The sequence below is a fragment of the Terrapene carolina genome, unplaced genomic scaffold, assembly GCF_002925995.2.
Source record: "Terrapene carolina triunguis isolate 2854851 unplaced genomic scaffold, T_m_triunguis-2.0 Scaffold45067, whole genome shotgun sequence".
NCBI classification, from domain to species: domain Eukaryota; kingdom Metazoa; phylum Chordata; order Testudines; family Emydidae; genus Terrapene; species Terrapene triunguis.
In genome coordinates this window covers 15001-27435 of record NW_020709418.1, presented here as the reverse complement: position 1 = coordinate 27435, position 12435 = coordinate 15001, and the positions used below count along the sequence as shown (strand labels likewise).

At 37.7% G+C, this 12435-nt stretch overlaps 1 protein-coding gene across 1 annotated transcript in view; it reads right to left on the bottom strand.

The window, feature by feature from the left end:
• Positions 1–6: 6 nt before the first annotated feature.
• Positions 7–12435, bottom strand: part of LOC113405069 (serine/arginine repetitive matrix protein 1) — a gene marked incomplete at its 3' end in the record, with an annotated part of 20543 nt that continues 8114 nt past the window's right edge. Inside the window, exons 5-14 of the mRNA XM_029914388.1 lie at positions 11635–11747; positions 10748–10945; positions 9712–9912; positions 8912–9031; positions 6562–6833; positions 5236–5316; positions 4774–4860; positions 3623–3761; positions 682–786; positions 7–232 (exon numbers count right to left, since the gene is read on the bottom strand). Coding sequence (XP_029770248.1) covers positions 7–232; positions 682–786; positions 3623–3761; positions 4774–4860; positions 5236–5316; positions 6562–6833; positions 8912–9031; positions 9712–9912; positions 10748–10945; positions 11635–11747 — 1542 coding nt within the window. The remainder of the gene's footprint in view (positions 233–681; positions 787–3622; positions 3762–4773; positions 4861–5235; positions 5317–6561; positions 6834–8911; positions 9032–9711; positions 9913–10747; positions 10946–11634; positions 11748–12435) is intronic.

The following is a 12435-nucleotide window of genomic DNA, read 5'->3' as shown; positions in this document are numbered from 1 at the left end:
AGATATCGATGGGGAACGCCTCTTTGCCACCGGAGAACTTCTTTGTTTTGGTGGGGGAGAATGCGAGACTCTGCGCTTGGGTTGTGGAGAAGGTGATGCCCTTCGTTTTGGAGGAGGAGGGGGAGTTGCTGTTCTTCGCTTAGGAGGTGGGGAAGGAGAGTATCGTCTCTGTATTGGAGGAGAATATCGTCTGGGAGTAGGTGAGCGCCTGCGTGGAGGTGGTGATGGAGACCTACAAAACCAACAGAAAGAATCTGAGAAGTCATGTATACAGGACAAAGTTCTCACACGAGTTAGCTGCCGATGGCTAAAGATATGCACTTTGGCAAAGAGGAAAGATTTTACACTGATGTGTTCCACTTTTAAAATTCTTACAGCAATCTCAAGGAACTACAGCAAAGTATTACCGTATACCCTGCCCAATAGCCATTTCAATATCAGATAAGAGAAATGATTGCTTGCTACACTCAGCACTTACAATGGTTCAACAATTGAACACATCCCCCACCGAAAACGTTTCAGAAAACAAAATTATGATTTTAATTAAAAAAAAAGATTTATTGGCAAAGGGCATCAGTTCCATTAATTATGACATTTGCTTTTTATTGGACAGTGTTACAACTCTTGATTTGCAGAACTGCCCTTAGGGATTAATAAAAAGCAATAGAATAAAACAGTTACCTTCGGCGAGGCAATGAAGGCGATCTGCGCCGCCTTGGAGGAGGGGCAGGAGAAGGAGAGCGCCGTCTTCTGGCAGGTGGTGGTGATGGACTCCTCCTCCTCCTACTAGAGGAAACAGAAGAGTTGCTTTATTAAAAAAACACCTCATGCCAAATGCTTAAATTTTTTTCTGCCATGTCATCTCCACTACATAAAGCTAAGCTGGTTCAGATTCTTCGTCTTCCAAATGAGATTCCATTAGATGCAAACACTATCAGACAGTGATTACGTCCAAGAGACAAAAAAAGATATAGCAAAGTTTGTTTTCTCTGAGGCCTGGTCTACACTAACCCCTCAAGTCGAAGTAAGGTACGCAACTTCAGCTACGTGAATAACGTAGCTGAAGTCGACATACCTTAGTTCGAACTTACCACGGTACTCCCCGTCGACTCCGCGGTACTCCTCTCGCCGAGCTGGAGTACCGCAGTCGACGGCGAGCACTTCCTGGTTCGACTTATCGCGTCCAGACCAGACGCGATAAGTCGAACCCAGAACTTCGATCCCCAGCCGCCGAACTAGCGGCTGGGTGTAGACCAGCCCTGAGAGTATGGGATATAGAAGCTATAAGGAGTCTTCAACCTTACCACAGTTCAGTTTTCCAAGGAAAAGAAATTCTTAAAGCTCACTAGACCAAGGAGATATTTATCATCCTAGTGGGGATATATCTTAATGGCTGCCGACTTCAGGTAGACAAACAGAAATTGATTCTAAGCAGACTTACTCTTTACCACTGGTAGATTTTAACACTTCAGCGAGAGAACAGGCTAAGAAAACCAGAGTTGGTGCTAAGATACTGCTATACTGCATTTAAAATATTCAGAGCACAGGGGGTCCAGACACTACTCCCAGTGAACACAAAAATTTGCAGTTAACTTATATGAGGAAATCTGGACCCAATGTGTTTCCCCATAACTTCTGAAAAGCTCAACGGGTTTAAATTCTGAGAGGAAAAAAATGTAGCTTTTTAGTGACAATATACAAAACTTAGTGACAAAAGATTAAATATCTTTTTTGCTTTTTAAAGGCTGCCCTGCACTTTTAGTCAATAGAAACAGTCAGCTAATTAATATTTAATTCCAAATAGCCTTGCTATATTTTTCCATAGCAAGAAACTAGATATTTATAGTTAAAGATTGTTCCTCAAGAGCTAAACACAATTTTGTGAGCTGAAAAAATACCAAGTCATCTTCAAATATCACAGTAAGACCCACTAAAAATATTCAGCAATAATAGTTTTCATATTAAATGTATAAGGTAACAGACTAGGAGAAAATGTGTTACATATTGATATAGAAGGACTTCGCTGAATTTATTTTGTAAAGTATGCTGTCCTGAAATTGAAGTAAAAACTGTTATATGCCACTTTTTGAAGACTGACAAATTTAGTAATAAATGTGCTCAAAGTTTGAGGAAGTTAGTCACAATTCATCTGGCTCAAATTTAGCAAATCATATGTGGCACCTATGTTCTGGTTAGGTTTTAATCATTATAGATTATTCACACCAGTCATTAAGTCTGAATGATTAATCTCATAGATCCAGCCTCTTAAGTTTAAAATTAGCACTTTTCCTAATAGTAGTGAGGCACCTACTCTTGTTTTCAGCTGACTTCAATGGGCAGTCTAGTGGCAGAGACCATGATAGAATCTGCTATTCTGGCCATATCTTTGCCAAGTCATCAATGGCTTTCTGCATTATATTAAGCTCAGTCTAAAATCAAGTTTCTAAGGAACTGCCTATAAAGCTACCTAATGAAAGGTAAGATTTGTGACAAAATGATGAAGCACTCAGCCTGTGAAGTTTGCAGGAGCTGTTAACTTCAGTCCCACTACTAAATCAGATTGTTCCTGGACACACAGTGAATATGCATGTAAAAGGGAGAGAAGACAGAATGGGAATTTTAGAACCTCCCTCTCCTCTTGGTATTTGAGGAGTTAAATAGCTTGATTTTTGAACACTGAGTTCCCCCATTAGCCCATTTTATTTTCCTACCACAAAAACAGCTGGTGGCAAATGTGAAATATCTTCACATACTGCTTACCTCTGTTTCAGAATTATATTTGAGAACTAAAAACATTCAAGCAAAACCTTGCCTGGAGAGCGTAACTTTGGTAAGTGTTGTATACAGTAATGCAGTTAAGCTTCTAAGGTACAATATCAGGTTTTTATTTCAACCAGTTACCCAAACTCATTATCTATGGACATAAGGCAGATCTGAAAATTTCACTGTTGGAAGAAAAAAGGCAATGAACAATTTGGATTTCTTGTCCCATTATCTTGCTATTTGAATTGTCTTCTGTGTGGGTGAAGCAAAAGAAAGGGCACCCATGCTCACGATCTACTACAAAAGTATAGTGTTTCTAGAGGAACTTTAAATTTAATCTTAATTAACGGATTAATTTCTAACCAACCTTTTAATCATTGGTGATTGCCACCTCTTTCCAATCTGCATCCTGACAGCAGTGGAGAGAAAACAAAGTCAAAAATCCCATTTGTTAAAGATTTACTTGATGCAAAGATGCACACGTTTGCACAAGATTCATGAAGTAATTCTCAACACCTGAGCAGAAGTCAAATTAATCTCCCTGCATTAGCTTGAAAAAAACCCCTCCTGTTATAAACTGTAAGGACCTGGTCCCAAAGCCCCAATAGAATTAATAAAAAAATCTAGTGCTGGTATCAAGTTGTTCACTTTCACCTCTAAAATCTAAATTTTGGTGCACAGACCATCTTCTATGGCATTTGTATAGCACTTGGTCAAGGGTAATCCCAACTGATTCTGCTGGGGGCCTGTAGGCAATAATGTAATGCAAATCAAGAGATGAGAAGTTAGTCCATTTGCAAATTATATATTTTGTCACTGTGAAATACATCAGTTGTGCTGAGCTGAAGAAAGTAATTACCGAGGGGAAGAGTCCTTTTGTCGTTTCCGTGGAGAAGGTGATGGACTATGCGAGTGTCGTCTGCGCCTACCCACTTCACCATTCTTCACATTTGATCTTTTTGGTCGTTCCTCTTCAGAGGAAGATGATGAACCAGAGTCTATAAATACAAAATAATTAGTTGCTGAAAAGTGGTATAAGCACACTGTATTCTTGTGCAATTACTGAGAGTCATATTGCTCTGTCTTCATGCAAAAGACATCTTTTTGCCAAGTTGTGATTTCTGTTTTTAAAAATATTTACAGAGTGTAAGTCAAGGTATATTAATACGATTAGATAGATCATTGTTTAGATACATTTCAAGACAAACTTCTAACATGTGAAGCAACTTTAAGCCTTGCTTACACATGATTGCACCAGTTTAACTAAAAGTTTGTTTCTGATGCAACTGTTACACTTGTCCATGTTTGTGTGTAGATGCTTATTTCTGTTTAAGAGTGGATTATTTCTTAAACAGAAATAAGAGTCTATACACAAACTTGAACTGGTTTAACAACTGCTTCAAAAAACACAACTTTAAATTGGTGTAAGTTTGTGTGCATATAAAGCCTGAATTTCAGGTACATGTTGCAGAATCTACTCAAGATATGCAACTGCAAAATACTGAACAAAATTAGCTACAGGACAAACCGAAAGATACTGACTTCAAGAGCATTAATAAAAGCCCCGAATCAATTATATGTAGCAACAGAACTGCAAAAGCAATTCTGACCAGCAAAATAATTTACAAGGTGAAGTATGAAACCAGAAGCAAAACTGAGTATGTGCAGCAATATTCCAAATAATCTACAGGCACTGGTCAGGAGAAGAGGAATGTTGTAACATTCTTTTCAGCTCCTATGAAATCTGTTGCCAATTCTGGGCTAGCTAGTTATGCCCCAGAATGCAAAATTCTATTTGCCTGCTCCCCTGGAGTATTTTTTGATCAGTGAATAAAAGATTTTTATTATGGTAAGTGATTAATTTTGCAATAGTATTGTAGCATACATTAATGAAATATGTAAAACTAAGCACAATTTGAATATAGCAGTACAAATGTAGCCAATATGCTAAACAAATATTTAATTATTTAAGTAAAATATCTTATTAGAATTACAAAAATATTACTGTACCAGATGAAGACTGCTGGTTTTGCCTTCTGTACTGACGTCTCTGTTGCACAGAATCTGCTGCAGCCATTTTGCCACCTTTGTCTTCTTCTGAAAGATATGCACAATTAAGGAACATTTAATTTTTACTTTTGTATCTTCAGTCATTTTATGTTACTTTATGAATAAAGTAAGTTTGTTTGTGAAGCAGTGTTGTTAAAACTGATCAGGTGTTTTATTTAATTTTTTTGTGCTACATCTTTAATTAAAGGCATCCTTTCTTTGGAGTGTGCATTTTGGCTAGGGTTTTCAAAGAACCATAAGGGAGAGAGTTAATGTGAGTGGGATGCTTTATGTTCTCTCTGAAAACCATACCTCCAATACTGCTATCAAAGCCACTGGATCTCAAGAAACACACTGGAGAAGAGTGCCCCTTGTTTGTTTTCATACCATTTAAAGGAAAGGGATTGTAAATGACAAACTTACCTGATTCAGACAATTCTACTTTTCTAGGTTTTGGCGCTGGTGAGGGAGACTCTCTTTTTTCAATACTCTTATGTTTAGGTGCTAAAAGACAAAAGTTAGACAAATCTAAGAAAAAGCTGAATATGATTTTAAATGAAATTTAATATGATCTTGCACACTGTTATCGATACAAAATAAGTGAAAGCTTTTCATGAATGATGTCAGTTACATCTCCTTCATATGAATTTTTGTAGTATACTTTTTAGACTTCAGCTTCCTAGCATATTTTTCTATACAGAAAAGAATGTTGCACTTTTAGATAACATTTGGCTGGTATACTGCTATTTTACTTCGAAATTATAGTATGTAAACGGAGTAGAAATTTTGGTTTTTTTTTCTAACTGCACATGGTTACGAAAAATAGAGTCTTAAAATTGTACGGTAATTTAATTCCTACTAATTCCATGCAGGTACATGTTTCCTGAAAAGCCAGTAACATACATTTTATTTAATAAACTTATTTTAATAAACTATTCAATTCAACTATGATACAACTGAAACGTAGTTATAGAAAAGAGGTGAGAGCATGCAATTTATGATTTATTAAAAATTTCAGTATTAAAAACCAGAGACTAAAGTTCAGGGCTGATTACAGTTGGAGATGTACTTACTTTTGAATTATATTTTAACTGCCTAAACTTTTTCCTATGTCTGAAAAGTGTTTGATATCCCAACCCACAATTGTACCATCCCTCTGGAATAGAAATTTGATAGCACAACCACTTGAAAAGAGAAAACTGCAGCTTGATTCTTTAAAGTGATTTAAGTAAAACTGAGTGCAAGAGAAATATGCAGACACAAAATTAAAAACCTTGCCTACTGCCTCAAAAGCAAACACATGAAATCACATCTAGGTCTTCAGGGTTGGAAATAAACTGATTTAGAAAAAAGCCTCTGCAATGTTTTGAAAAATTCTTACACTGGTTGTTACCAATTAGTGTTTGCCTTAAAGTATTAGATTTCATAACGAAGATCTTCCTATTCTTACAATGAAATATTGCAGGGAGGTCAACTCAGCACTATGGTTTGTTTTTTTTTAAAATGTCTACCACTATAATTTTTATTTTTTGTTGCTGACATTTAAGTATTTTGTACTATGAATCTCTATATTGTTAATATTTAAGACCAGGTTCAATAAAATGTCTATTAAACAACTTTGGTACTTTGAAAAGGCAAAAGTTTTGAGGCAGTCCTGCCGTTAGCTAGCAAAGAGTACATAACTATGAGACTGTAAAGGTTCAAATAGATAAAGCGATTGGGGGAAAGCACACATTTAGCTGACTATACCTGAGGCTCTGCCTGGAGAAATAGAGCCACGGACTTTTCTTCCACGATTTGACTGCTGAGGCGTTGGAGACCTGCGTGGTTTTGGAGGTGGACTTGCTGGTGGGGAAGGCCTGTGCCTCCGCCTAGGAGGGCTTGCAGAAGGAGACAGTTTACGTGTTTTGCGAGGAGGACTGGATACAATTCTTTTAGGTGGTTTTTTTGGTGGTGACCGAGAGCGTGAAGAGGAGGAAGAAGAGCTACTTCCAGATAAAGATGCCGATGACCGTCTTCTCCTGTAGATACAAAGTTAACATTAATTGGGTCTGATTAAGCACAGTTCACTCATCTGCAAGCATATCTATACAGCCACATACAGTAGCACTTCCAAAAAACTGGCATATGTTAGCCTCAAATGCTTTAGTATTTCATACAAGAGGAGACTAACACAAATGAATGTTTCAATTATTTTCAAACTATAACTGAACAATTTGTCTGAAATGTTACCTTTTGTTTTCCTTCTGTTTTAGATTATAAAATATTACTAACCCTAAAGGATCCAAGAAAATGGCTTGTAGGTGTTGGCTGTTGTGTGTGTGTGAGATTTTGAGTTGTTTAGTATTTAGATGGTTAAGAGAATTTTTCACTCTACAGTACCATGTTTACTGAATCTCAAAAAGGATCTATTAAAGACTGGTGGGCAGAAATTAACCTTTAAGGAACAAAAATTTTATACCAGGAGGCTGAAAATTGCACAAATATCAGACATGTAACCATTCTGAATACATCTTAGCAATATTTTGTAAGATTTATTTTGAAGCTTGTCTTTACTTTATAAACTTAAAGGAGGGCCTCTAGAATTCTGCGGCAAAATTTGTGGTAAGTTCTGTTGCAATTGTGTACCTGCAGAATCCACCTTTGGCTGCAGAATTCCTGAGAACCTGGAAAAAAGAAACCCTACCTTGAGTGAGATAAATATTTGCTAAAAGGGAATTCTTACATATCTTGCCAAAATACACTTGACACTTTTCACAGTATTTTGTCTCAAAAATGAACAAATCTTTACAAACCTCAAAAAATAGTCACCATCCAGTTATAGCCAGTAGCGTATCTAGGGGGGGAGAGCGGGGCAGCGGCCGCTCCCCCACTGAGCATCTTGGCGCCTTTTTAATTTTTACTCACCTGGCGGTGCTCCAGGTCTTCGGCAGCACTTTGGCAGCGGGCCCTCACTCGCTCTAGAGCGGGTGTCTTCGGCGGCACCGAAGGAAATGCCGCCGAAGACCCGGAGCACCGCCAGGTGAGTAAAAGCACCGCCCCATCAGTAAAAGCGCCGCAGGGGGTGGTGCCCTTTTTTTTTATGCTCCCCCTGTTCCCTCCATCTGGCTACACCACTGATTATAGCCCCTTTTTCTTGTGAAAGCTGTTCCAAGTTTCCTATTTCAACAGTGCACTGAAATCACATGGTCTCTGACATCCAAAGCAGCTGGAACAACTTGCTCCTCTGCCACCAAATTTGTTTAAATGATGGCAAAGTTGTAAGTCCCCAAGCAAAAACCACCACAAAAGGACAGACTTCTAAAACAAAGTTTAAAAAGCCAGTCTTAATTTGTAAAGTCATGACATAACCAATACCACCACTATCCACTAAAGAAAGTATCAGAATAACAAACTGAGCAGTTAACACAAACCATCACCATTTATGAATGTTAGAAAACATCCATTAGAGGTACTTTAAATCGTTTTATGACCTTTTGATACTATATCAGACACCTGGATTCTGGAACAGAAGTTATTAGCTTCAAAAAGAAAGCGTTAAGTAATATTGCAATACTCCCACCAATCCAAAGGGCTTTGTTTCCCTGCTCTTAAGGGACATAGGCATGAACCAAGACAGAGCAACTTTTAAATCACTTAGGCTATGTCTACACTGCCACGGTAAGTCGACCCACGCTACGCAACTCCAGCTACGTCAATAACATAGCTGGCGTCGACGTACATTAGGTCAAGTTACCGCGGGGTCTACACCGTGGGGGGTCGACAGGAGAAAATCTGCTGTCGACTTACCTTACTCTTCTCATCGGGGGTAGAGTACAGGGGTCGACTGGAGAGCGATCTGCAGTCAATTTGGCGGGTCTTTATTAGACCTGCTAAATCGACCACCAGTAGATCGATCTCAAAGTGTCGATTCCCGCTGTAGTGTAGACCTGCCCTTAGTTTGTATACTATACACTATCAAAGTCACCTGTGGTTAAGTTACCTTTGATACTACAATCACTCTTCATAACTATATTTCAAGCTAACTTTAAAAGTTTTTAAAACCTTGTGATGTCTTTCAAATATCAGCAGTTTCATATTTACCAAAAAGGAATCTTACCGCCTCAGAGGGGATCTACTTCTTCTGTGTCTGGGCGGGGGAGGCATGCGCCTTGGAGGACTCCTCCTCCTAGGAGATGGTCGTCGTCTTGGGCTTGGCCGCCTTCTAGGGGAGTAAGACCTGTCACAATCAATCAATGAAAATTCGAAGAATGAACAGCGACCTCCTAAATTTCACAGGATGGAGGTAGATTTAGACACCAGAAACCAAGTGAAAAGCTGCTTTGTCGCAAGTATATCACACTAAATCAGCATTTCTGTTGTACTGGAACGTGTTACCATTAAGCTACAAGCAAACAAGATTTCAAATCAACCAAAACCTCTGTACTAATCCACACACACACAAAAAAGGATTAAACCTAAATTTCTAAGTGTTTTCAGGACCAAACCTAGCTCTTAAAGGAGGTTGTGGGGTATCACCTGGAGCTGCCAAATACCATATTCAGGATTCAGTACCTTTTCCCAGCCCAACTGCCATTCATATCAAGCATTTTCCCCAGATCAGGTAGAGGATGAAGACTAGTGAACATGCTTAGGTGGTGTTTTCCACTCTTCTTCTCCCCTCCCACATACTCGGCCTAACCCACTGCAGGCTCATCTCTGGCTGAGGAGAATTATTACTGTACAGAGTGGCATTAATGCCTTGGCCTTTATCTCACATCATATAATTAGTTATTTTTTTCAGAATTTCCAGTGTACACAGCTAATTGAGTGTTTTATGGCTCTGAATGGCCACTTCAGAGCAGATCATTCAGTTCCTGGCCTTTAACCTCAAGATAAAGTAAAAACTCATCTTCTTACCTTGACCGTGATCTATGGCGCCTTCTTGGTCTAGAATGAGAAGGGGAATGTGAGCGAGACCTTGACCTTGATTTGGAACGGGATGGTGATCTTTGACGAGTCTTCTCTTTTTCTTTCTCTCTCTCTTTCTTTGAATTTCGTTCTGGGGAAGTTTCTTTAGTATCTGGTACAGGTTCAGGTTTGGGAACTTTCAGGATATCACTGTTAAAATAAAAAAACCTTAAAATATAAGCATATCCCATCTGTAGCTACCTGGATTATATTTTAGAAAGAACCTATGACAGTGCTTTCACTAAAAAAAGACTGTGGTGAGTAACACCTAATTAAGGTGTTCATAGCTGCAAATCCTATTAAAATTCTACTCATGGTCAAAAGATTTAGGTTTTCAACTTCCTGTAACAGATTATTAAAAGTATACTGAATAGGCCCCATGTTAACTTTCCATAGATTGACCTGACAATGCAGAACAGTGGAAGTTATTAATCAAGTAGGATCAGTGAAAAATTGATTTGTCAAAAGTTCCAGGCTGCCATTATTTAAGATAATGCTGAGGCTGTCCAATTCCAAGTGCTGACTCAGTACTTTAGGAAGTGTTCTGCCTTTATCCAGTCTGAAGTCAGAAGCTGAAGGTGGCGCTTGTAAAGTTCTCAACAAATACAGGGAAAATCAAGCCAAAACTAGCCTTAATATGCATTTCTTAATGAAACTAAACTTAACACTGCCAAAGGAAAGGACTTAACTAGAGTAATACAACAACAAAAAAAGCATTAGTGAAACATCCGTATGCACTCAAAGATTTACTCTAATTTCTCCATGTGGAAACATGTTTTATTGAAGACCACGGTGACACATGTAAAGTGATCTGCCAGACAAAAAAATAATAGCACATTTTTTCAGAAGGAAGTGGGGCTGTTTTCTATAAAGCTCTAAGCAAATATCAGCAGGAATTAAAATAATTCCATTATACTAAAGGGAATGATAATTCCTTATAAGCAGCTAATTTCAAGGGGGGGAAAAAATCAACTCTGGTACTTGCCTAGTTGATGTTGCCTCTTGTATCAAAGTTTCCTTTGCTTGCACTGAAGGCTCTGGCTCTGGAGTCTCCTCTTTCTTTTCTGGTGCAGGAGTAACACTACGGCTCTTGGTTCTGTGACGAGGAGATCGAGAGTGGCTACGCTTTCTCTCTCTTCTGACAGGAGATCTCCTTCTAGGGGAAGGAGACCTTGACTTGCGTCTAGGAAAGAGAGAATTTCTATTCAAATGATGTACTATGTTAGGAGCAGATTTAAAAAAAAAAAAAAAAAAATTAAGCCACGTGTATTTACAGCTAAGAAACTTCATCTAAAAAAATCAGACATCCTCTTTCCCCACTGCTAACTGGAAAAGGTAAAAAACAAATATAGGGCTATTTTAGATTTTTCAAAAGAACCCATCAGTTAGCAAGACTGGCTTCAGACTTCAGGACTGTCATTAACAATTCTAGGGAAACTGTTTTGTTTGGTAATTCAGCCTAATGTTTGCCTTAGATAAACTAAAATTCACCACCACCTGTACACTAAACTGTTATAGCTGCACAAACAAAACTAAATCTAAAATAATGACTATATTAGCATAAACACTTTCGCAAGATAGCTCATAGTTCAGTTATGGGGATCTCAATAAAATCTGCTGCGATCTCTGGAAAATCTTTTGTGCTCTCAATGTAATATATTTACCATTATAAGCAATGCCTGTTCCCTTATATACCACTAGTTTTTTATCTGCCATTAATATTCAGTAACAAGCTAGACTGGTCTTCCCCTAAAAAAAATTCTGTAGGGTCCATTCCAAAGTTTGCTGACTCTTTAGAAATCTCCATTGCCATGTCCCCATTGCCCTGAAGACCAACAGGAATTGTAAGTATTCAGAGTATATTATTAATACCTTCTTGGACTTCTGGATCTGTCCCTTTTTTCTCTGCTGTCTTTGTCCTCTTTGTCTCTCTTGTCCTTGTCTTCATCTTGTTTCTTCATAGAAGCCAACTTTTCTTGCTCAATCTAAAATACAGTACATTGTTAAAATTAATTATAGAACTAGAAAGCAATAAATGTTTGACAGATTTTTCAAGATGAGAACCTTAACCAGTGTAAGCCATATTTTTTAAAACCTTTATCCAAGCACAACTTCATGTGTGAATTAAAATGGAGTAGTCAAAACAGGGAATAAAAAAGAGAGACCATTTATTGAGATGCACCTAACTTTAAAAAAAAAAAAAAAAAAAAAAAAGAGACCACATTTTAAAAGCCGCTTAATTTTTTATGCTGTAAAATTTAAAAAAATCTGTTGTGTCTCAGTTCAGAAGGCAAGTCTGAACAAAAGTTATTACATTTTAGCAGTAAGTCAAAATTATATCATCTCCTCTTTACCTCAATAACAGTTTCATCCAAATTAGCAAAATCTACCTTAATGCCAACTAGTTAAAAAAAAAAAAAAAACACACAATTTGAAGGCTACTCTAATGGAATAATCATCATAAAAATGACTCCTATAACAATGACACTAAGTAAAATATAACTAACTTATATTTTGCAAGTTATATAAAAGTTATATTTTGCAAGACTCCAATTCTTAAGCCGTATCAATCTCTCCCCTACCCAACCTGAAGTACAGGCTAAAGTGTGATAAACTCTTCATTTTTCAACCACAAAAAATGAGGTTTCAGTTTGTGACGAAACATTTCACTTT